The sequence below is a fragment of the Mastigoproctus giganteus genome, chromosome 7, assembly GCF_048544385.1.
Source record: "Mastigoproctus giganteus isolate SK-2022 chromosome 7, ASM4854438v1, whole genome shotgun sequence".
Lineage (NCBI taxonomy): Eukaryota > Metazoa > Arthropoda > Arachnida > Uropygi > Thelyphonidae > Mastigoproctus > Mastigoproctus giganteus.
The window spans coordinates 192,610,526-192,637,127 of record NC_143581.1 but is presented as its reverse complement, the minus strand read 5'-3'; the positions used below and the strand labels follow the sequence as shown (position 1 = coordinate 192,637,127).

At 37.6% G+C, this 26,602-nt stretch overlaps 1 protein-coding gene across 4 annotated transcripts in view; it reads left to right on the top strand.

The window, feature by feature from the left end:
* Nucleotides 1-20,797, top strand: part of LOC150083502 (mitochondrial coenzyme A transporter SLC25A16-like) — a 108,919-nt gene extending 88,122 nt beyond the window's left edge. The window contains exons 8-9 of one of the 4 annotated variants that reach the window (XM_090378031.1): nt 12,058-12,126; nt 18,553-20,797. In XM_090378031.1, coding sequence (XP_090234157.1) covers nt 12,058-12,126; nt 18,553-18,727 — 244 coding nt within the window. In that variant the 3' untranslated portion in view covers nt 18,728-20,797. Of the gene's footprint in view, nt 1-12,057; nt 12,142-18,552 lie in introns of all 4 variants that reach the window. The other 3 variants (XM_090378032.1, XM_090378033.1, XM_090378030.1) reach the window with 3 other exon arrangements.
* Nucleotides 20,798-26,602: the final 5,805 nt, after the last annotated feature.

The window sequence follows — 26,602 nt, the reverse complement described above, 5'->3', positions numbered from 1 at the left end:
AGATTCTTTGCACTTCAGCCACAACAAAAGATCCTACACTTACCTCACTTTTAAACAATGAAACAAATGTCTCAAGCATATATAACTTTCTGAAGATGATTAAAGTATATCACCTCCTTTAGTTAGGAAAAAAAAAATTATTTTCTGGTTTCCTTTTCCATTTTCTGTAATTGAGAAGAAATAGCATGCATAATTATCATATGTATGGCGCACTATGGTCATAGTTGCCGATGCGCCCAATAAATCCTGAAACAAACAAACAAACATCCGATGAGTGGGTTGATTCCAACGTCAGCCGGGGGGGGGGGGGGTTTCCGTTTTAACTCAGAGGTGAAAATTAATTTGAAAATAACGTGATTTGGTTGTATTTTATTTACAATCGTTATTTTTTGTTATTTACATGAGTTGGTTTGCTATCCCTTTGGACTGGGCGGTATAGCTTTTCTAAAGCATAACAGCCCGTTTTGTCCTCGGGGATAGCTATTTACATATTTACAGTCTCCTGTAAAGTGAATGTTACCTTGCATCTTGTTACACACAAATTAATTTTTTATTTTGATGGGTGGGTTAATATAGGAAGCCGGATTATAGTGCGGTCAGAGGACGAGCCTCCTCTGAGCGTAAGAAATCCGGACCTTAATTTAGGTATTTTTGATATTGCTTTGTGATTTAGATATTTGATTTTTGTTATTAATAAGTGTGGCCGCTTTTATGTGGTGTTTGCTATAATTGTAGGGTATATTGTTTTTTGTGAGTGTTTTTATCAGTTTGTTAATTGCTTCTGTTGTGTTTTCCAAACCAACTCATGTAAATAACAAAAAATAACGATTGTAAATAAAATACAACCAAATCACGTTATTTTCAAATTAATTTTCACCACGGAGTTAAAACAGAAACCCCCCACCCCCATACGCAGCCCCACCCCGGCTGACGTAGGAATCAACCCATTCATCGGATGACTTGCAAAAATATCACCCTACAACAATATAAAGCAACAATAGACGCGACTGCGCACTCAAAACCAAACCAGTGATAAAACAAACAATGAACAGGGCTAACCCCTCATTTACTGAAAGACCACCACTGGACAGATAAGTATAGCTCCACTCGATTATTCCGATAATTACCCATTGGGCTTTGTTTCTCCTCTACCAGTTTGCCGAATCCTAAGTTAAATATTAAAAATTTTCAAAAATTAAAATTAAACTGAAAGACAAATTGACATAAAACTATCCTTATTCAATGAATTAAATAATCTAAAAGAGCAAAATAATCTCACTAATAAGGCAAAACTGATAAGGAGTTAACAGAAACGGGTAATTATGAGACATTCCTTTAAAACTGGCTATCGATCCGCTCAAAGCCCCAGATGAAGTAGCGGATAGATGACCAGGTAAGGGAATGTTAGTTAGTATTGATTAATATTATTAATTAAAATTAAATAATTAGAATTATAACTAACTTCATTAGTTATTATATAATTTGAACACCACCACAGACCCCTAGGAATAGGTTAGACTAAAAACGCTAACTAAATCTCCTGTTCAGGATACACCTTAATACCCTATAGAAAATAGACACCAAAATTTAAGTAATCTAAGCAATCAAACTAAAATATATCAAGCACGTATAATAGTCCAATTGCCCATGGCGATGACATTAACGTAGCAAGGGACAAATTAAAAACAATCAATTAGACACTAACTAAAATAATAAAAACACAAAATATATATATATATATATAGTGTTATAACTGCATTGGGATATAGGTTTAGGGTTATATTTTGTATTGGAATTTTATTGAACTTTAATAGAAATCATGACTCAGACCAGAGCAGCAAAGCAAAAGACTCGAAAACTAGTGGAAGTGCTGTGGCTCGGGGGAGAACTGAGGGGGGTAGTTGTCCTCTGAATCAGTCTTTTGAAATGCACTGCTTGTTTGATGTTTGTGGAGCAATCAGGAATGGGACATGATATTGCCAAGGGGAATGTCTTTATGTGTGTGCGATGTAAGGAGTGCGAGGAAATCAGGCGCCAATGTTATGGGCTTATATGAGAGCTTGAAGGACAGGGTGAATACCCTCGAAGGATTTAAATTGAAGAGGCCCATCAAGCTCTAGCTGCCCACATCAATGCCAGAGCTTGCACTTGAACATCACTCAACACAGTGGCAACCCCCAAGGCAGAATGCGCTGGTCCTAAAGGAACTAGTTGTTGTAGGGGACTGTATTGTCAGGGAAACAGGGAACATTTTGTGCAAAAAGGATAGATGGAACAAGACCAAGGTATGTCTGCCAGGGGCAAAGGTCGATGATGTTGTAGGGCAGATATCATCCTTTAAGGGCACAAAGGGTGATATTGTTGTACACGTTGGCACTAATGATATTAAGAGTAGGAGACTGGCAGAATTAACAGTACAAGACAATGCTGAAAAAAGCCGTGAGTTAGGGTTAAATTTGAAAGTGTCTGCAATTCTGCCCAGACACGATAGGAAGGAGTATATGATGAGAGCCTTGTCGATCAATTCAGCCCTGGAAAGATTGTGCAAGGCTCAAGGGGTAGAATTTTTCTCAGCCTGGTCTGTAATTGTTAACTGGAGAGACTGCTTCTTATTATTATTAGCCATATGGTACAAGGAAGCCTGAAGCTTATGCTGCACCAGGCAGAAAAAGAACATTCCCGAGTTACCACCCTGAGAGAGAGAGAGAGAGAGAGAGAGAGAGAGAGAGAGAGAGAGAGAGAGAGACCCTGGGTTTTCCACGCCTATACTCACCAGATGTGAGCCCCCGGGGTTGCAGAGGTAAAAGTGAGTCTTGCACTACTTCTATTCAATTGCAATTGACCAGCAGCCTGGTAGAAAGCAAGGCAATGGGAATTTCCAGGACTGCGGGGAGTCATAGTGGAACAAGTAAATACATGGGCTGTGTTAGGGTAACGAACAATAGAAACAGGTGCATGTACAACAGCGCTAGGAGTATAGTTAATAAATTCGATGAGCTTGAAGTGCTAGCCAAGATATCAAAGGCAGATATTGTTGGGATATCAGAGACATGGTGTCACACAGTATAAGCAGTGCAGAACTGGAATTTGGGGAGTACAATGTGTACAGGAAGGGAGGAGGGGTTATGCTGTTAGTTAAGAAACACATAAAATCTAAGGAAGTGCATCTAATTGATGTTGGTGAACAATGCAATGTTCAGTCTGTTTGGTGTGACATAAGCATTGCGAAAGATAAAATGAGAGTAGGTGTGTTATAGGCCTAATGAATCTGATGAGTATAATGAGCAATTGTGCAGAGAAATAGTTGGGCCGTAAATTAGAGTACTGTATCTTATAATGGGGGATTTTAATTTCCCAGATATTGACTGAAATTTGTGGGTTAGCATTAGCATTAGTAGAGGCATTTGATGCAAGAAAGCAAGCTCATGCAGCATCAGCCAAAAAAAAAATAAAGTAAAATAAATAAATAAAAAATAACCACTTCCACTTCACCCCTCTGTTCGTTCGAAATACCTGTCCAGCTGAGCCTTAAACTTATTTAGGCTATCAACTTCCACGACAAGGGATGGAAGTCTGTTCCACCTACCAACCACCCGCTGGCTAAAGGCGAATTTCCGCACATCTATCCTACCTCTGTCTTTCCTCAATTTGAATTTATGGCCTCTCAGGTGATTATTCTGAGCAAGAGGAAGAATCCCATCAGCATTGAGCATGCTCAAACCATTCAAGGCTTTGTACACCTCTATCAGATTACCTCGCTGGTGCCTAGTCTCCAGACACTGCAATTCGCAAAACTTAAGCCTTTCTTCGTAAGAGTACCCCTTTGTTCCATTCACTAATCTTGTTGCCCTTCTCTGTACTCCTTCCAGCAGCTCTACATCCTTCTTGAAATGAGGCCTCCAGGCCTGTATACAGTACTCTAGGTGTGGCCTGACCATTGCATTATACAAGGGAATAATCACCTCCTTATCCCTGCTAGAAAAATTCCTATATATCATTGACAATACACCATGAGCTACTCTTGCAGCCAGTCTGCACTGCTCAGGGAACTTCATATCTGCCTGCACAACCACGCCCAGGTCCCTTTCATTCTCTACCACTGTCAGTGTAGTACTATAGAGTTGATATGCTGCTCTGGGGTTTGCTGTTTCCCATATGTAGTACTTTACATTTGTCAATGTTAAACTTCATTTGCCACCTCTCAGCCCATCTGCTCAACTTTTCCAGATCCTGTTGCAGCAGCATAGTGTCAGTAGTATCCTTGACAACCCTGCCAACCTTCGTATCGTCTGCAAACTTGGACATTAAGTTTGATATACCATCATCAATATCATTTATGAATACAGAAAACAATAAAGGACCCAATACTGAACCCTGAGGGACTCCACTAATAACATTAGTCCACGATGAGCAGTGTCCATTGATTACCACTCTCTTGTCTTCTCCCCCTCAACCACCCCTTTATCCATAGCAGCAATTTGCCACCAATGCTACACTGCTCCAATTTGTGCAGCAGTCTTCCATGTGCAACAGTATCAAAAGCCTTTCTAAGATCCAAGTATATAATATCAAAGTTATTCCCTGCATCCAGTTCTTTTGTGACTGCATCATAGTATCCAATCAAATTGGTCAGGCAAGACTTCCCCTTAACAAAACCATGCTGTGTCCGAGCTATAACTGAAGTCTTGTCTAGATGATCCTGCAGTGCTTCCTTAACCAGTGCCTCCATTAATTTTCCAGGAACAGAAGTTAAGCTCACAGGTCTATAATTACTTGTGTCAGCCTTTGATCCTCCTTTGTGAATTGGGGTCACATTTGCACATTTCCAGTCTATGGGTACCTCCCCTGAGTCCAAGGAAGCTCTCATAATTATGGCTAAGGGTTTGCTTACTTCCTTTGCTGCCTCCTTTAATATAACTGGATAGATCCCATCCACCCCAGGTGCCTTTCTTGTGTTTATCTTCAACAATTTCTCCTCCACTTTACTCTCAGTTATTACAAGATTCTGTAGCTTACTGCTAGAGTTGAATACACCTCTGGCATTCCCCTCGCGGAATAACTCCTCATGTGTGAATGTCGGGGCGCCTCCGTAGCCAGGTGGGAAGGAGCAGCAGTGCGTAGCACATGCTTCTTGATTAGACCGGGGTTCGAGCCCGTCACCACCAAATACGGAGTATGCGGAAAGGTCAAGGAATGACCACCGCATATCCCGGAGCAATATGTGCCTTAGTTGCTAATGCTCCTAAAAACCAAATAACGAACGAACGTGTGAATGTCGATGCAAAATATTGATTTAGTTTGTTTGCTACCTGAGCAGGGTTATCAACAGTTGACCCATCGATATCAAGTGGACCAATCTGATTCATCCCCTTCCTTCTAGAGTTTACATAAGTAAAGAACTCTTTGCTGTTTTTCTTCGCATCCTTTGCCAAGGATCTCTCGTAATCTGCCTTCGCCTGCCTAACCTCCTTTGTAACTTGATTACAGATCAACTTGTATCTATCATAGGCTTCTGTGTCACGTGTTAATTTGTATGTATCCCATGCATTTTACTTCTCTGCCATATGCCTCATTAGTTCATCTGACATCCATTTAGGCCTAAACCTTGAACAATATTTCTTAGTTGGTATGTAACGCCTAGTAGCTTCCAAGATAAGTTCTTTGAATGCTTCCCATTTTGAATTTGCTGTTGGTAACATCATTAGTTGATCCCACTGTATAGAATTTAAATACTGTCTCAGTCCATCGTAGTCACCTTTACGAAAGCAATACCCCTTCCCTTTACCCCTAATGGTAGTTACCTCTTTGAGTAACTCCCACTTCAGAACACTGTGATCACTGCCACCTAGTGGTTCATTTATCTGCAGATTCTTAATGCATGAAGAATCACTACTGATAATCAAATCAAGACCATCTAGTTGCCTCCCGAACATGCTGATGTAGAAAACAATCATCCAATAAATCCACAAAAGCCTTGAAGTGATGTCGACTGGCTTCACTTCCTTGGATTTTATGTGTTTCTTAACTAATAGCATAACCCCTCCTCCCTTTCTATCCTTTCTGTAGACATTGTACTCCCTAAATTCCAGTTCTGCATTCCTTATATCTGTGTGACACCACGTTTCTGAAATCCCAACAATATCTGCCTTTGAGGTTTTGAGCAATACCTCAAATTCATCAAATTTATTTACTAAACTCCTAGCATTGGTGTACACGCAAGTATACATGCACCTGCTCTTCCTCTTAGCCACCCTAACACAACCCATGTGTTCACTTGTACCCCAATGATTCCCAGCAGTCTCTGAAATATCCTGCATCTTATTTTCCAGGCTGCTGCTCATTCCAATAGAAGCAGTGCTGCAAGAATCACTTTCTCCTCTGCCAGCGGCCACTGTTAATCTATTAGTCCTTGTATCCCCCCCCAATTTAGCAGTTTTCCGACCCACCTAACACTGCCTCGATAGCATCAGCAAACATTCTTGCACCCTTTCTATTTAAGTGTATCCCATCCCTGTAGAAGCAGTCTCTCCTGTTAACAAGTACAGACCAGGCTGAAAAAAAATTCTACCCCTTGAGCCCTGCACAATCTTTCCAGGGCCGAATTGATCGACAGGGCTCTCATCATATACTCCCTCCTATCGTGTCTGGGCAGAATTGCAGACACTTTCAAATTCAACCCTAATTCACGGCTTTTTTTTCATTAGTGACCCGGTACTTGTTAAGTAATTCCGCCGGTCACCTACTCTTAATATCATTAGTGCCAACGTGTACAACTATATCACCTTTTGTGCCCTTAAAAGATGATATCCGCTCTACAACGTCATCAACCTTTGCCCCTGGCAGACATACCCTGGTCCTGTTCCACCTATCCTTTTTACAAAGCATGTTTCCCGTTTCCCTGACAATAGAGTCACCAACAACTACTAGTTCCTTTGGGGCCAGTGCATTCTGCCTTGGGGGGTTGCCGCTGTGTTGCACGATGACCAAGTGCAAGCTCTGGCATTGATGTGGGCAGCTAGAGCTTGATGGGCCTCTTCAATTTAAATCCTTCGAGGGTATCCACCCTGTCCTTCAAGCTCTCATATAGGCCCATAACAACGCTGAGTTGTTGCCTGATTTCCTTACACTCCTTGCATCGCGCACATACAAAGACATCCCCCATGGCAGTATCATGTCCCATACCTGACTGCTCCGCAAACATCAAGCAAATAGTGCATCTTAAAAGGCTGTGATTCAGAGGGCAACTGTCCCCCTCAGTTCTCCCCTGAGCCACAGCATTCCCATTAGCTTGAGCCTTTTGCTTTGCTGCTCTGGTTTGAGTCATGATTTCGATTTACTTTCAATAAAATTTCAATTTCAGTACAAAATTAAATCCTAAACTTGTATCCCAACACAGTTATAACGCTATATTTATGTTTCAGTAACGAGTGTTGTCTATGAAATCTACGAGTGTTATCTACGAAATATTTACGTTTCAGTAAGGAGTGTTATCTACGAAATCCCTTTATATAACTTCCGTATCAAGTTATGTATTAATTATTTATTTTTACTAATTATTTATGTTACGTAACCTAAGTGGTTATATGTATAGTTAAAAGTACAATTTAATTGCCAGTGAAGTTCGACAAGATTAATAGATTTTACTGATTAATTTTCCCGTAACAATGGCGGCTATTTACGAACAGTAAACACGTGGATTTGATACCCTTTCCGATACTAAGTAATACCTACAAAATCTCTATCTAAGTTACTTTAAACTTAAGTACCGTAAATAGGAATATAAAGCTACTCTAGAAAATAAGTTAATATGTCAATTTAAACTAATAAAGCAGATAATAAATCAGAAAAAACTTCTCTGTTCCAAGAGCGGCAGAAGGGCACGTCCGCACCGCCAACTCTCGTCCTCAAAATGAATGGGTTGGTCACTCACACACTAGCAAGGCTTTTGTGGATTTATTTGATGATTGTTTTCTACAGCAGCATGTTTGGAAGGCAACTAGAGGGAGTAATACTCTTGATCTGATTATCAGTAATGATTCTTCATGCATCAAGAATCTGCAGATTAAGGAACCACTAGATGGCAGTGATCACAGTGTGCTGAAGTGGGATTCACTCAGAGGTAACTACTATCAAGGGTAAAGGGATGGGTTTTTGCTTTCGTAAAGGTGACTACGGTGGTGGTGGTGGTGGTGGTGGTGGTAGTAGTAGTAGTAGTAGCGGCATGTGATGCAAGAAAGCAAGTGTATGAGCTTATGCAGCATCAGCCAAAAAAAAAAAAAAACACACCATTCCCTCCAAATGCCTGTCCAGTTTCTCCTTAAATTTATTCAAAGTTAAATGTATAGATTGGTGAGGGGAACAAAAGGGCCCTATTACCAAGGAAGGCTGCTTCAATTCTGCAAATTGCAGTATCTGGAGACTAGGCACTTGGGAGGTGAACTCTTTGAGGTTTTTAAGCAGTCGTAACTAGAAAAAGTGGGCCCCGATGCAAAGTTTATTGTTGCCCCTCTGAAAATTTTTATTTTGGTAAAAATAAAAAATGTGGTTCTGGTGGATACACAACTGCTAGTGGAGTACTTGCAAACAAATTCTTAAAAATAGCCCTGGAAGCAGCAGCTATGCTAATACCATTTCACATCAGTTCACTGCAGCTTCACTTGTGCTGTGCTACTAACTAACAATAAACATGCTTTGTGTAAAAAAATTATTGTTTGTAAACACAGTAAATTTTATCATAAACATAACTTAAAAAAAAAAAACTTAACATTTTTACTCAAATTTTTTTCTGTTTTGGGCAGGAGGGCAGTAAGCTTCCTTTTGGTCGTGGGCCCAACACTCCATTGACATCGTTACAGCACTTAAGTCTGGCTTTGAATGGATTGAGCAAGCTCAGTGCTGATGGCATTCTTTCTCTTCCTCAGACTACATGTGTGAGGGGACAAATTCAAGTTGAGAAAGATGGTTTCAAGTTGGATGTATGGAGGTTTGCCTTTAGCCATTAGGTAGTTGATTATTGGAACAATCATCGATCTGCTGTTGTGGAAGTGGATAGTTGCTCTATAAGCTTGATTTCTTGCATCATTTGCCACTAGTAATACTAATCTGATTGGATACTATGATGTAGTAACAAAGGAACTGGACGCAAAAGAGCATTTTGACATCATATACTCAGATTTCAGAAAAACTTCTCATACTGTTCTTCATAAGACTACTATATGAAATGGAGCAGTGTGGCATTAGAGGCAAGTTACTGCTGTTTATAAGGCGCCTCTGTAGTCAGGTGGGCAGGAGTAGCAGTGCGTAGCACACGCTTCTTGATTAGACCGGGGTTCGATCCTGTGACCACCAAATACGGAGGATGCGGAAAGGTCGGGGAATGACAACCGCATATCCCTGGAGCAATATGGCCTTAGTTGCTAATGCTCCTAAAAACCAAATAACAAACAAACAAACTGCTGTTTATAAAGGGATGGTTGGGTGGGGGAAGGCAGTAGCTATCAATAGGCACTGCCTTTTCTTGGACTAATGTTATTAGCAGAGTTTCATAGGGTTTGGTGCTGGGCCCATTGTTGTTTTAATTTTTTATTAAGGATATTGATGAAAGCATATCAGGCTTAATGTGTAAGTTTACAGTTGGCAGGGCAGTTGTTTTCATTTTTTATTAAGGATATTGATGAAAGCATATCAGGCTTAATGTGTAAGTTTACAGTTGGCAGGGCAGTTAATCACGGGAATAAAGTTATGCTACTGCAACAAGAACTAGAAAAATTAGGCAGATGGGCTGAGAAGTGGCAGTTGAATTTTAACATTGACAAATGTAAGTTATTGCTTATGGATACCCTATAAATGACATGTTATCCCAGAATGACATACCAGTTATGTGGCACCACACCACAGTGAGGGTAGTGGAGAATGATGAAGACCTGGGGGTAATTGTGCATTCAGATATTAAATTCTCTGAACAGTGCAGACAAGCAGCTTATGCAGTTTTGTCAATGATGTATAAAGGAATTTTGCAAGCAGAGATAAGGTGGTGATCATTTCGTAAAAAAACAATGTCTAGGTCACATCTAGAGTATTGCATACAAAGCTTCATTTTAAGTAGGATGTGGTTCTGTTGGAATGGATGCAGAGAAGAGTAACAAAAGGTAATTCTTACCAAGAAAGGCTTCAGTTCTGTGAATTATAGTGCATAGAAACTAGATGTGATTTAGTTGTTTAAGGCTTTGAATAGATTGATAAAGTAAATGCTGATTTTATTCTTACTATTTTTAGACAACACACATAAGGGGATGGAATTTAAATTAAGGAAAGATTGGTACAGAAGAGATGTGTGGAAATTTGTTTTCAGCCAGCAGTTAGGTAATTTTTGTAACAAACTTCCATCGGATGTTGTGAAAGTGGGTTGGGTATTTTTATTGAATTTAAGGAAGAACCAGACAAATGATTAGATGAGTATGATAAGTGATGTGGGTTTTTTTTTTTTTTTTTGGATGATCCTGCATTATTTACCAATACTAATTAACAGCAACACCATTAACAGGTGCTCGTGCAGAGAGGATGACTACTTCCTCTCGCTTGCTCGTGCAGAGAGGATGACCGGGGTTCAAGCCCGTGACTGCTGAATACGGTGCTGTTTCTTGTATTCTGTCTATCTTGTGAACTCGTCTGACTGTTTGGTTGCCCCGGAGTAAAAACAGAAAATTTATTTATTTATTTATTTATTTATTTATTTATTTACTTGTCAAGTGTTCATTATCATGTAAGTTTAATTAATGGAAAACATCTGTGAACAGTACAACAGTGGATAAAAGTGTAAATTGACAGATAAGGTTGCTCAACATCTGCAACAAATTATCAAGTATGTATTAATCAACAAATAATGGAAATTAATCTCTGCCTTTAATGCAGGACTGTCACAAGTGATCATTTCCTACGGCATGTGAAGACCCCTACAACAAATGCATCATGGAGTAGGAGGCCTTCACATTAGCTGCTGATTTCAGATACCAGTTGGAAAATGTGGCAGCATTGGGCAGGAATGCAAAGGATGGATATGGAGCATTGAGTTGTGGTCCATTGAATCCTAATTTACAACTTTCGGTGCTAATGAAAGACTGCATTTGTGGAGTAAACCATTTACGAGGCACCCTGTTGTGTACAGGATGCTGGAGCAGATGTAATGATTTATTTATTTTTGTGGCATACCCTTCATCCCCTCATTCTGCTGGAGGGCCCTGAATTCCAGGGAGTATATGAACACCTTTTTGGGATCAGGTAAACATTGTAACATTTCTGAATGACAGTGTGTAATGATCTGCTGCACCAAATTTGTGAAAGAATGGAGAAGACCAACTTTTGCCCTGGTTAGCCCAATCCCCAGCTCTGTCTCATTGAATATCTGTAGGATGAACAAGAAAAGTATAGTAATTAGCAGTCCTCTGCCCTTATCATTAAAGATAACTTTTGTAATGTACAATCCAGTATTCCTCATATTACTTCCAACACCTTGTGTTGGAGCTGCAAGTTAGGCCAGTGGTAGCCCAATGTACTCATTAGCTCATGGTCCTAATAAATGGCTGGCTATAAGTTTATCACATTAAAGTAACAAAGGAAGTAATCTTGTATTCAATTTACAAACCATAGGGCATATACTGTAGTCACAGATGCAGCTTAAATAAATGTGTTTATCTTATAGATAGCCAAGGCCAGAAAAGTTTTTACAAATTCATTGTGACTACATATATATTGAATTAAGACTGTCTTTTCAGGTGTTTGGACCTTAGGTTTTTCAGCTGAAGTTACTAGACCCAAAAAAGAAAAATCAGTGGATATATTTAAATGAATTTTTTTAAAAGTTAAGTTGCACTGCTTATTTACTGATAAAGTTGTTTATAATCTCATATCGTGATTACCTGAAATTATAAAAGCAGAACCAAGTTTAAAGAAAATTGAGCCCACTTTGTGATTTTTTTTTTATTATTCTTAAATTGATTCAAGGTCTGTGTTAACCAGTATTAATAATTCATGATATAATTCGGGGAATTTCTTTTCTAGTTATCCTTTAGATGTTGCTAGAAGGAAAATGCAGTTGAGCATGATGTTTCCTGAAACTCAGAAGTTTGGGCAAGTAATTTTAACGTATTAAATTTTACTAATGTTTAAGTGATTTATAAATTATGGTACATAGTCTCAAATAAGTTTAATTCAGTGCATGAACAAAAGCTGGGATATCTTAAGAGGTTAAAGTATGTGATTGTACAACAAAAATTGTACATTTTTGTTGTACAATCATGTAAGGAAGAAAAAGAAAACAGGTTGCTGTGCTCTTGTATGCATACACCAAAAAGCAGTTCAACACATGGCATGACCAATGGTGGTGGTAGGCTTATCATAACTTTAATCATATATGGTACAGTTCCTGGACATTCCATTTTGAATGTAACTGAACCTGAACATTCACTTTCAAGGTTCACTCCTAGCAGTAATGCACTTTTGTTACCACATTGTAATCGCCTATTAGTTGTTTTGGCTGGATAGCATAGAGAGAGCATCTTGAGTTGCATTAATAACCTCTTGTTCACTACAGAAGCAACAGCCTTATTAGCTGTTTGTTTCATTTTCAGGAAAATTTAAAAGAAATTGCATGGCAAGAGGTCAGGCAAGTATGGGGGATGTTGTAAAACAGCGTTTCCCAAACTGGGTTCTGGAGGTCCATTGACCAGTTTCAGAGGGTCCGCGAAACAGACCCTCTGTAACTGGTCAAATTATTTGTACTATTTATAGCAAATTGATGTTTAATAAAGTTTTTTTATTATTATATATTTATGTAAAAACAAGAATAAACCTGAGTTGTTTTAAACATATAACTGTGAATTTTCTTATCAACGTATTCAGCTGATAAGTACGCCGCTGTGGAGATTTAGAAGGGGTCAGCTGTTCAACCTTATGAAAGAACATATTAATGGATGACTGGACAGTGGCTTTTTTCTTTTCACAATAGATTTCTTTGTAGCAAGCAAGCATATCATTCACCCCTCTTAACTTTTAAGAATTGTTTGCTGTCGGGATAAATCTTTTTAAACCTTGCCATTGCCGATGCAATTTCATGAAATGCCATTGCCATCTCTCTCTGGTGATGAAGCATCTTGGCTCCTCATTTGGTTCATCTTGAGCTTTGTTGGCATTTTCTTCTTCCACTATCGCTGCCTGCAAGTCAATACATTCTTCGTTAGATAATTCCTTCTTTTCTTCCTCTATTAACTTCTCCATGTCTTTGACATCAACCTCCAACTGAAGTAGCTCTGCAACCTTTACAATTTTATCTGTAACCTCTTCATATGAATCTTCTTTTTTAAATCCTTCGAAGCCTTTTACATGCAATAAGCATATTTTCTTCCATGCGCCATTAAAACAACTTTTAGTAATTTCCGCTCATCTACTACAGACAATACCTGAGTAAATGTTGTGCGCATGCTTTTAAATTCAAAATAACACCCTGATCCATAGGTTGGATGAGTGAAGTCATGTTTGGCGGGGTAGGTAGAGATTGTGTGTACTTTTTTTTTTTTTTTTTATATTTGAAGGCGTCAATAAACATTTTTGAACATGTCTATAGATCTCAGTTGTTTGGGAACCACTATTATAATACAATAATATTGTGTGTAATGAGCTAGATCGTGTACAAGAAATAAAGTTTGCAAGTTTATTGTGAAACAAATTACAATCTTTCATTGCCCATTTTTCTGAATGCTTATGCTAAATTACCTCACTTGCATAGTGTTAACTGGTATTTGTCTTATCATAGTTATGTTGAGGACTTAGATCTCTAGGATCATATAACCATGATCCTACCTTGAAACTATGCAGCTTTGCTATGGTCAAGGTACATGACAGACTTCTCAGTCCTTCCTTTCTTAGCTGTTTAACTTTTCTGATATTAACTTCCTAGAACAGCTCTGGGATAGAGAAGTTAGCATTAGCATTAGTAGAGGCATTTGATGCAAGAAAGCAAGCTTATGCAGCATCAGCCAAAAAAAAAAAAAAACAACCCACTTCCACTTCACCCATCTGTTCGTTCAAAATACCTGTCCAGCTGAGCCTTAAACTTATTTAGGCTCTCAACCTCCACCACAAGGGATGGAAGTCTGTTCCACCAACCAACCAACCACCTGCTGGCTAAAGGCAAATTTCCGCACGTCTATCCTACATCTGTCTTTCCTCAATTTGAATTTATGCCCTCTCAGGTGATTTTTCTGAGCTAGAGGAAGAATCCCATCAGCATTGAGCATACTTAAACCATTCAAGGCTTTATACACCTCTATCAGATCACCTCGCTGGTGCCTAGTCTCCAGACACTGTAATTTGCAAAACTTAAGCCTTTCTTCGTAAGAGCACCCTTTCTTCGTAAGAGCACCCCTTTGTTCCATTCACTAATCTTGTTGCCCTTCTCTGTACTCGTTCCAGCAGCTCTACATCCTTCTTGAAATGAGGCCTCCAGACCTGTATACAGTACTCTAGGTGTGGCCTGACCATTGCCTTATACAATGGAATAATCACCTCCTTATCCCTGCTGGAAAAATTCCTGTATATCATTGACAATACTCCATGAGCTACTCTTGCAGCCCGTCTGCACTGCTCAGAGAACTTCATATCTGCCTGCACAACCACCCCCAAGTCCCTTTCATTCTCTACCACTGTCAGTGTAGTACCACAGAGTTGATACGTTGCTCTGGGGTTGCTGTTTCCCATGTGTAGTACTTTACATTTGTCAATGTTAAACTTCATTTGCCACCTCTCAGCCCATCTGCTCAACCTTTCCAGATCCTGTTGCAGCAGCATAGTGTCAGTAGTGTCCTTGACAACCCTGCCAACCTTTGTATCGTCTGCAAACTTGGACATTAAGCTTGATATACCATCATCAATATCATTTATAAATACAGAAAACAATAATGGACCCAACACTGAGCCCTGAGGGACTCCACTAATAACATTAGTCCACGATGAGCAGTGTCCATTGATTACCGCTCTCTGTCTTCTCCCCCTCAACCACCCCTTTATCCATAGCAGCAATTTGCCTCCAATGTCACACTGCTCCAATTTGTGTAGCAGTCTTCCATGTGCAACAGTATCAAAAGCCTTTCTAAGATCCAAGTATATAATATCAAAGTTATTCCCTGCATCCAGTTCTTTTGTGACTGCATCATAGTATCCAATCAAGTTGGTCAGGCAAGACTTCCCCTTAACAAAACCATGCTGTGTCTAAGCTATAACTGAAGTCTTGTCTAAATGATCCTGCAGTGCTTCTTTAACCAGTGCCTCCATTAATTTTCCTGGAACAGAAGTTAAGCTCACAGGTCTATAATTACTTGTGTCAGCCTTTGATCCTCCTTTGTGAATTGGGGTCACATTTGCACATTTCCAGTCTATGGGTACCTCCCCTGAGTCCAAGGAAGCTCTCATAATTATGGCTAAAGGTTTGCTTACTTCCTTTGCTGCCTCCTTTAATATAACTGGATAGATCCCACCCACCCTGGGTGCCTTTCTTGTGTTTATCTTCAACAGTTTCTCCTCCACTTTACTCCCAGTTATTTCAAGATTCTGTAGCTTACTGCTAGAGTTGAATACACCTCTGGCATTCCCCTTGCTGAATAACTCCTCATGTGTGAATGTCGATGCAAAATATTCATTTAGTTTGTTAGCTACCTGAGCAGGATCATCAACAGTTGACCCATCAATATCAAGTGGACCAATCTGATTCATCCCCTTCCTTCTAGAGTTTACATAAGTAAAGAACTCTTTGCTGTTTTTCTTTGCATCCCTTGCCAAGGATTTCTCATAATCTGCCTTCGCCTGCCTAACCTCCTTTGTAACTTGGTTGCATATCAACTTGTATCTATCATAGGCTTCTGTGTCATGTGTTAATTTGTAAGTATCCCATGCATTTTACTTCTCTGCCATATGCCTCATTAGTTCATCTGACATCCATTTTGGCCTAAACCTTGAACAATATTTCTTAGTTGGTATGTAAAGCCTAGTAGCTTCCAAGATAAGTTCTTTGAATGCTTTCCATTTTGAATTTGCTGTTGGTAACATCATCAGTTGGTCCCACTGTATAGAATTTAAATACTGTCTCAGTCCATCGTAGCCGCCTTTACGGAAGCAATAACCCTTCCCTTTACCCCTAATGGTAGTTACCTCTTTGAGTAAATCCCACTTCAGCACACTGTGATCACTGCCACCTAGTGGTTCATTTATCTGCAGATTCGTAATGCATGAAGAATCACTGCTGATAATCAAATCAAGAGTATTACTCCCTCTAGTTGCCTCCCGAACATGCTGATGTAGAAAACAATCATCCAATAAATCCACAAAAGCCCTGCTAGTGCGTGAGTAACCAGCCGTCAAATTCCAGTCAATATCTGGGAAATTAAAATCCCCCATTATAAGACTCTCTGATTTACTGGCCCACTCTATTTCCCTGTACAGTTCCTTATTATAAGTAGAAATGGTCATTCAATGTATTGATCCCAGTATTACATTCATGTACCAAAGTTATAAAATTTCGATATGCTGTTTAGGTGACACGGCAGAATATAGCAATGGAATATTTCCCACCCAGTGAAATACACCGATGAGCCAAAACATTATGACCAGCAAGTAGTTATGCAAATCAAAGCAACTGCTGGTGAACTACGGTGAATGCATGGGTCAGAACACTGTATAAATAATGCCTGATACAGAGTTCCATTAATCAGTGTTACTCTTGTTCTTCAGATGGGAAAGGCAGCAGGCTTAAGCGAGTTTGACAAGGCCAAATTGTAATGGCCAGATGACTGGGTCAGAGCATATCTGAAACAGCACGGCTGGTGGGGTGCTCACGGTTAGCCATAGTTAGTACTACCGAAAGTGGTCTGAGGAGGGAAAACCCACGATCCACTAGCAAAGTGTTGGACAAGCATGGCTCATCGATACTCGAGGTGAGTAAAGGCTCTCCTAGATGGTACGTGGCAACCGAAGGGTGACTATGGCACAATTCACTGGTAATTGGAATGCTAGTGACGGGAGTAATGTCACAACACAGTACATCAAACCCTGCTGAAATTGGGGCTGCATACCACTCTAAGTGTTCATGCTAATGACAGGTTCACCTGTGACAGCACCTACATTGGGCATGCGAGCATCGAAACTGGAACTTGAGTGATTGGAAGAAGGTTGTCTGGTCTGATGAATCACATTTCCTGTTACACCGTGTGGACCTGGGAAAGTGATGGTGCCTGGATGCACTGTGGGACGAAAACAAGCCAGTGGTGGCAGTGTCGTGTTTTGGGTAATGTTCTGCTAGGATACCCTAGGTCCAATCATCCATGTGCTGGGCACTCTGACATCTACCGCCTACCTAAACATCATTGCTGACCAGGTATACCCTTTCACGGCAATGGTCTTCCACTCTGGCAGTGCTGTCTTTCAGCAGGATAATGCCACACCGCCTGGATTGTTTGAGACTGGATCGCAGAACACGAGGAAGACATCCAGGAATTCCCTGGCCTCCAAATTCCCCAGACATCAATCCCATCGAGCATCTGTGGCTTGTGTTGGAAAGCAACTCCGATCTGTGGCATCTCAACCACGGACCTTACTGGAGTTAAAGGACGTGCTGGTACCAGATACCACAAGACACATTTAGAAATCTTGTAGCGTCCATGCCTCGCCGGGTACGAGCTGTGTTGGATGCACGTGGAGGACCAACATCATATTAGGTAGGTGGTCATAATGTTTTGGCTCATCAGTGTAAATGCTCTTTGTAAGTTCAAGTTATCATTTGCACCCAGGATAGCCAGGCTCAACCTGCCACTAGTTAGGTGTTTGTATTTTGGTCAAACACACACGGTTGAAAGTAATTTGTTATAAGACTCTCTACTTAGTCTTAATATTATGATTGCTCTGTTCTGTACTTAAATTTGGTAACTAGTCACTTCCTCTCGTGTCGTCACCAATGTTTAGATTTAATGAAAATTGATGGGTACAACACATTAATAGTTACTTACAAATGTTGAAGCATAAACTTCTAGGATTTATGGAAAAATGGTTGCATGAACAAAAATAGTGAGAAAATCATAAGTAATAACATTCCAAGTTAATCTGCAACATTGATCAGTGGTTCCTAGTCTAGTCCATGGACTGGTGTCATTTCAATGCCTAATTTCTGCCTGTCAGCAAAAATTTAGGGAAAAAAAAAAATTTATTTTAAATTTCAAACTTTCTGATAGAAACAGCAAATTATGTTAAATTACTCTAGTTTTAAGACAACCATGCTTATAACCACTTTTGGGATACTGATAACTTTGTGTTGGTATTTTTTAGTACAGGAGTCTGAAAAAGTTTAGGGATCATTGATCTAGATGAAGCTCCTTTTTTTGAACATTTTGTGCCTTATGCATATCTCAAATGATAGGATAATAATCTTACCATTTGGGATATAAATTGCTATCATTTTAAGTGAGTTATATACAGGTGAGTTTGATTTTCATGCTCATATTCTTCTTGTTTTAGCAAGGGTCTTCTCACTACACTGATGTTGACTTTGCGAGAAGATGGAATTGTAAAAGGACTGTATCGAGGAATGAGTATCAATTATCTCCGTGCTGTACCTATGGTAGCTGTCTCTTTCTCTACATATGAAATCATGAAACAGTTATTGGGATTGGATGCTGGCTTAGATAGTTGATGAGAGAGAAAGAGAAAGAGAATTGTAGCCCAGCTGCTATTATCACATGCAGTGTGGGGTGAATTTCATGCCACATAGCAAACTGTAGCAGTATTGATAGAAGCTTTCTCTGTACTTAGGCTGTAATTATCTTATGTTGAATGATGTATAAGCAGTATTTCATTATTAAATTAAACATACGAGGTACTTAGTTTTAGTTTCCAACACATTGGGACTGTAAGAAACCACATCTATTTTTAGTAACTTAAATTAATTAACCATTGCTACAGTCTGTTGCATAATAAGATGTAATTTTGATAAATGTTCCTTACATCATCAGGTTTTATTGAAATAAATATTCAGATTGCAAGTACCTGAATATGAATCCACTGTAAATTTAAGTCAAAGTTCAAAGTCAGCATTTCGAAGTACTTAGACATGCTGACTTTGAACCAATATGAATTACACGTTAATGACTGGCCTGTCACATTTATTCAAGCCTGAGCTAACTTTGCTCAATTTGGTATCTCTTAAATTTAAGATTAGTTTGACATTTCATTATATCCTGTTTTGCACTTGTTTTCAGAAAATTGAACATTTAACCAATATTTGTTTTTGTCATTCCCCCATGCATCTGTTTTACATCATTATCACTGGAATAGCATTCATTTGACTATCACCTTTCTTATTTATTATCCCTCTTTTTCAATATGCAAATTTTCGTTTGTTTTGTTTAATACATAGCACTTTCTACGTGTAGTTGTGGAGCAGTCTTTCTAACTAATCTTAATCTGTTTTATTCTGCGTTGAAAGTTTGTGTATAAATCAGTGATAGTACTATAGCTTTATTTAAATTCTCTGTGTTTCCTGACTAAACCATAAGTACAGTTTTTGAGCCATGATTGCATTTGGTATTAATTTGTATTCTTATCAGCAAAAAGGTCACTATGAGTTTTTCTAATTTCATTTTTTTCATCTTTACTTAATATAAAGATCATTAGTATTTTGTACTCTCCCATATTAATGTTTAATTTTTTATTAGCGTTAGCAGAGGTGTATGATGCAAAAATCAAGCTTATACAGGATCAGCCAAAAAAAAAAAAAATCCCATTTCACCCATCCATTCGCTCCAAAAGTTTATCCACTTCTTCCTTGAATTTATTTAAGCTATCAACTTCTACAATGACAGATGGAAGCTTGTTCCAGCAATAAACTACCCGCTGGCTGAAGGCAAATTTCGCACATCTATTCTACAACTGTCTTTCCTGAATTTGAGTTTTATAACTTAAGTGTTATGCACCTTAAAAGCAGTGCTTAATAATTAATTCACTTAATAATTCCCTTTTTATGATAGAATATTTAGATTGCAGCATGTTTCAGTTGTATTGCATTTCAAACTACTTATGACCTTACATACTTTTCTTTCCCTGAATGGTAAGAACCATTTTCTTCAGAAAGCAATATCATGCTTAAGAGAAGCATAGTATTTTGCAGTTCACTACAGCCTTTTGATCTTTGTATTCTATACAGCTATTCGGTAAGGCTCAATAGCCAAAGTGTAGTTACAATTTTTGCAATTTACTTAACATTTCAGTGTTAAGTGAATGCATACCAGTAGACCTGGAAACTTAAAACAATACAGTGTCTGTTATAATCCCACACATGTTCAGCATATCTCATTTCACTATATTATTAATGTGAAATAGGTAAATGCCTTGCTGAGAAACTGTCAATTGTTTAAAAGCTATGTTAAGAGTGGCATTATTTGTCTCTTACCCTTGGTCAGCGTAAGACAGAGTGCCAAATCTGCATTGTTTTTTTATTTCTGCTTAGGATTCTAACTTTATAGGCAAAGCTGAAGCTTACCTTGTCTTTTGAAAGTTTTTTTTTCAGCTTAAGCCAAATTGAGTATTTTTTACAGTATTTCACATTCTCTAGTATAAAGAGGATCCTGTAATGATTTTGGGCCTTAATATTCAACTGATTTTGTTATGGCTCTGTGCATTAACTGAACAGTTATAACATTCTCAGCTTCACCTGGTCTCTTTGAGCTACCTTAGATTTGAATAAATATGGGATGTGGGAACAAAGATTTTGTAAAAATGAGTTTGAAACCTTTTATAAAACAAGGGGTTCCATATAAGAGAATAAAGGAACAAAAGAAAGCATTAGATTTTTCTTTTTCAATGATGAACTGAACACATTCAATAAATTGTCCATTTTTCTTTTTATTTCTTTTGTCATCTCATACAAAATTCTAACTGAATAGAGAATAGGTAAGTTTTCTAGTTCCATGGGGGATTTTTAATATGGTATGTAGGAATATAAATGAATAAGAGAAAGTTGTAATTAGTAGTTCACTTTGAATTAAGTGTTGCTTCTGGGATTGTATTGTGTATCACACATTTCTCTACTGTATCCAAGAGGCTCTCTGAGTGTAATTTGTGTGATAATGTAAAGTGTATTTGTACCTTATATGCTCTTTTAAAGGGCTGTTTTCAAATATGTATTGTATTGTTCAATTTCTAATTTGTTCCCATTTTTCTTTTCTTTTCTTTTTTAAAGACTATCCACACCATTTTTTGTATGTGGGCCAGGGTAAAGTCCACCCTTTACTGCATACTATCTCATAGTATTCAGTCTGCTCAAAGTATGCTGTTGTGAGCATGGGTTTATATATCCTATTCAACATCAGTCTTGTTATCAAAAGTCAAAGTAGTAACAACATGCTACAATATTTATTTAAAGTTGCTACAGTATAATAACTTCAAAGATTGTATTGCTTCATTGCATTGCAAACTATTTCTGATACTTTGAAATAATTTTTTTCTTTAGAAACAAAGTGCTTGAAAACAAATATCAAGAATGTTATGGAACTGGATGCCTATCATCTTGGTACAGTGTATAAGGGTTATGCTTAAGATATAAGGGAATAAGATCAGTTGTTAATCTGATATTTAATAACTTTTGATTATAACTTACATATATATCATTTTTTCCCCTCATTAACATGCTGGAAATTTTATACCCTCATGATTTTTTACTGCTAAAATATTCATGCTTTAAAGGTATAATTATAGTTGCATATATAGTTTTACATATTAATTTATTCCTCTTGTGAAAAAAATACTAGATATTTCCCAAATATCTCCTGAAAAAGCACTGACATTTTAATCTATAGTGTGTGTGTGTATCAAAGCAAACACATGTTGCATCACATTGGTGCTTGTATTTGCAGTATTTATATCAGACTGTAGATTAATCTTGGCTTGATTGTAGCCATTTCTTTGATAATATTGGTCACTCATTCTCATATATGTACATAACTGTTCATTGGCTTTGCACTCCTTTTCCTAATGCCATGTAGATTATAGATACAGAAAAGTAGGGAAATTCAGCTAATTTTTACTATTTGAAGCACTAATGAAATGCTAGGTTCCCAAGGTGTATAATAGTTTATAATGCATGTCTTTTTTCATAAAAAAAAGAAAATTGCTCAGTATTATTTGTAGGTGGTGAGATGTAAGTGTGTACTCTCCAACTATGTCTTATCTCATGAGCTTTTGTAGTGACAGATTTAAGATATAGTACTTAATACAAAATATGCCTAGGATTGTATGCCAAATGCAACTGTATTATCCAAATTACAGTGTAAATTTTTAGTTTGTCTTATGGCTTCTGTTAAATTTTTCTTCATATAACAAGAGAAAACTTACATATCAGAGAAATCCTAATCAACAATAAATAGTGGTCACTGATTAGGGCAATTTTGTTTGTGTTTCCAATACACAAGTGTAGAGGGGAATCCTTGAAAAAAAAAAAAAAAGTATTTTATGAGTCTTAAATTTTCTTATAATTAGTTATGGGCTTCGAAGCCATTAGGTGGCTCTAGCTCCTTTTCCTCCTGCAGCTGGTTTGTTTGGTTATTGCAATTCTGTAAGGGTAGTTTCAGCACTGTTGCTGTTCTGTCAGTTCTGCAGAAAGATAAGTTTCAAATTGTTGGGCTCCTGGTCCAATATATGTCAGCTGTATGTATGGAGGGCTTTGAAATTGAGACCCTTTATTACTCATTTTACATTTCTGGACAATCTGCTGGATATATATATAATTATTTATTTTTACTGTTTTTAATCTATTGGAAATATATATACTAAGTGTAGGAAGGATCTCTAATATGTGTATTTTCATTACCTATTTCTAAATACGTAAGAAAGAATAAGAGAAGTTTACCTCAAAATGATTCCTTCCACAATACACTTCTGTATAATACTCTCCAGAAATTAAAAATCTTACATTACAGTAAGAAATAATTAAAAATCAACTTAACACAACTAAAAATTAATTGAATGAAAAAAAAAAAAAAAAAATTTGCAAAAATTTTTTCTAATGCTTTTTGACAGTATGTTGTGATCACATGAATAAAAATTAACGCATGGAACTTAAATAGAGATTGTCTTCCGCGCATGTGTGTAAAAGACCAAGAGTCCCAAGGTTAGATATGGCCAGTTATAGATATTGGCTATTTAAGTTCCATGCTCACTACTATTCAGTAATTTTCATTCCTGTGATCACAACATACAGTTGAAAAGCATTGTCAGCTTCAGGAAGGAAAATTGTTTTGCAATTTTCATTAAATTAATTTTTAATTAACTATTTCTCACAAGGATCATGTATTATGTCCCTAAATCTAATTAAACAGTAATATTATATGCAGAATTATCATTTGCATTTACCATGACATTCTGATCCTTGAGTATAAAGGTGACATTCATCACCTTTATCCTTTAATATTCCACTTGTTTCTCTATGCCATCATATTTATTGATTTGGGGAACTGTCTTTTTTTCAGAAAAAATAAATAAAAACATTCATTCATGTTTCATCTTATAAGTGGGATACATGGTTCTATTTTAACTTTTGCATCCATTTTTACTATCATTTGGCAGGCCTCATACAGGCCTACTTTTTGCACAAATATATTGCCTCACAAATAGTGTAATAAGTGAGGTTGCCACAAGGTTTGTCTGAACAAGATAGTATTTTTTGAAATCACTCCACATCCTGAGTGCACCTGCTAGCCTATTTTCTCAACAGAATTATAAACAGCATAAAAAAAAAAGCAGCCATTATCAACCCACTGCAGGATGGAAGCCTCCTCAACAATTCATGCTGAGGGAAATGGACCATAATCTGCCATGCTGGTCCAGTGCAGGTTGGCAGATCGACTGTATTCAGCAGTCAGGGGCTTGAACCCCAGTCTACTCAGAGCATGTGCTACTGCACTCCTGACCACTCTGTAGCTGAGTGGTCAGGAGTGCATTACATTAATGACAGTATTAATGTTTTACTGTCATGCCTTTTCCTCAGCATGACCTTTTCTATCAGTAAAGGCTGATGCAAAATATGTTTAGTTCACACTGGGGTAATCCAAAGTTTTCCCACACCCAGTACACAAGGGTCCAATCTGATTTTTCCCCCCCCCCCTATTCACATGTAAAACTCCTTGTCTCCATTCTTTCCTCTCTCATACTCTGCTCATGCCCCCTAATCTCTTCTTTTGTACTTCAGGTGACCCCCGGTTAACACTGATAATGCGTTCCGGAAAAATAGAGCGCTAAGTGAATCCACGCTAAGCGAGCTCTGCATTCCCATAAAGTAACATATGTATTTGTGAGTTGCGGTCGGTGCCATACGATATTTCCTAATCAATAATAAGCGGTAGTGAAAAGATGCACAAATGTCGGTCAAATTATTTAATATTCAAATATTTGTACATATAAAATATTCCGCATTACATACGTATATAATTATGTGGTAACTACTTCATGAATGAAGTAGTTACCACATGCTTCATGAATTGAATTGATCTAATTAATGAATTTAATTATGAAAAAGGTGTTGATTTTGGGTTGAACTTTGGCCCTCTTCCAAATAAACTAAAAGGGGTATTAATATTAACTCCTCTGCAGTTTAATTACCACCCAACAATAAAGTCAACCGATCCTTTGCTGCTTTGAAACCTGGCATGTGTTTTTCTTCTTTCAATACAAAACTTCTTTTAGGCATTCATTTCCACAAAAGTCCTGCTTCATCTATGTTAAAAACTTGTTGAGAAGTATAACAACGCACAATACCCCTCTTCAATAATTTTAACAAGTTCTTTTTTGAAAGTTTTGGCTCTTTGATCTGCACTTGTGGCTTCTCCCTAGATTTTAAATCTATTCAACCAGCCCTTACTAGTTTTAAATGGTTCCAATTTTTTTTTGGGTGAGTTTTCTTCAGATCATATAGGCTAATCTCTCTCTCATTATTTATAATATTTAACTTAACTGAATTCTGCATTGAATATTATCTTCAATAAAATTAGTTAGTCTTTCCATTTCAATCCTAATAGCCGGCCCTAGCTGCTTGCAGTGGAACAGCTATCTTTCCCACTGCTAAAATTATTGTTCTTACAGTTAAACTTGCAAGTCCTAAATTTTAGGCACACATGCACTTGTCTTTGACCAGATGGATTCCACTTCAAAACGTCTTTGATTTTCAAATTCAGTCTTTTTCCTTACATTTATAGTCTTCGTATTGCACTCAGATGTTGTTGCTTTTTCATTCTTATCGGCCATTATTAACTCTTCAAAAATGTAACTGCATTGGTTGCATTAATTATGATACAATGTGCAAGTAAACTGTCCGTTGTACTGAGTGATCACTAGACTTTGGATAAATGCATATAACGCAAATATTACAAGCAATATACATCATTTATTAAAATGTTGATCTCCAAACTACATAACAAGTCAGTGTACTGCAATTAAATTAGCACGAGAGAGAATTTCACTGAGCGTGGAAATATTTCTCAGGTCGGTGTGGGAAACGTTTTAACTGTATTTTTATATTCATTTTTAAGCTATTGACTCCATCAAATGAAACGATTTCGTTAAATATGTCAAAAATGCAATCTGTAAAAGAGCATTATAGTGATCTATAACAGCGTTATAGTCAGATACGGGTTATAATATAAGAACAGCGAACTGCGTTATAACGGGGGCCTGCTGTATTACAAATCATCTTGTAGTGGTTAAGCGTTGGTATTTCTGCTGTTAGAATGGCAACTCTGTATTCATCCATCTTACACTATCTTTTAAAGGTATATATCCATTCATTTTGTAAAAGGTATTTCATAATTCTATTTCCCACCCTCAGCAATTTGTCCAATTCATAGATTCCATATGACATCTTGCCATTTTCTGAAACTACTGCAAAAATCCTCATCTTCCAACTAGTGACTGTGTGATCACTATGTAACAATGGTTCCTGTGATGTCATCTGGATTGCAAATATTGATAAGGTATAGAACATTCTTACTCCTATTTTCTCTAACATGCTGGTATAAGTAATAATCAATTTATTTAAAAATTTTGAAATCTGTTGATTAAACTAATTTGTTCCTTGATACCTGTTCATTCCACTTTTCATTGCTGAGAGATGTATTAATTAATGCATTTTAAGAGAGTGAAAAAATACTTCATACAGTTCAATCCTTCTATTCTAAGGTGTAGATTGCATTTTGATGATTTAGTTTCTCACTCATTGAACTCTTATGCAGAAAAATAACTAAATAATCAAGTGGGTCTCACCTACACAAGTTCTGTCCAAAACTTATTTCACTTCCTGATACAAGGCCATCTGTTAACTCCATCAGGTAGTCAGTCTTTTTGACACTGACCAAAGTTCATTTTTTTTTTTATTAAAAAATACTTGCAGATAAGATGCAGCAACAGCAATAATACATTGGTTTTTCAGTTTAAGAAAACTGGCAGTGATTGAGGCAGTGTGTAGAAGTAATTTTGCATACACTCATGGCACACCCAGTATTGTTGAGGTGTCTAATAAAACTTA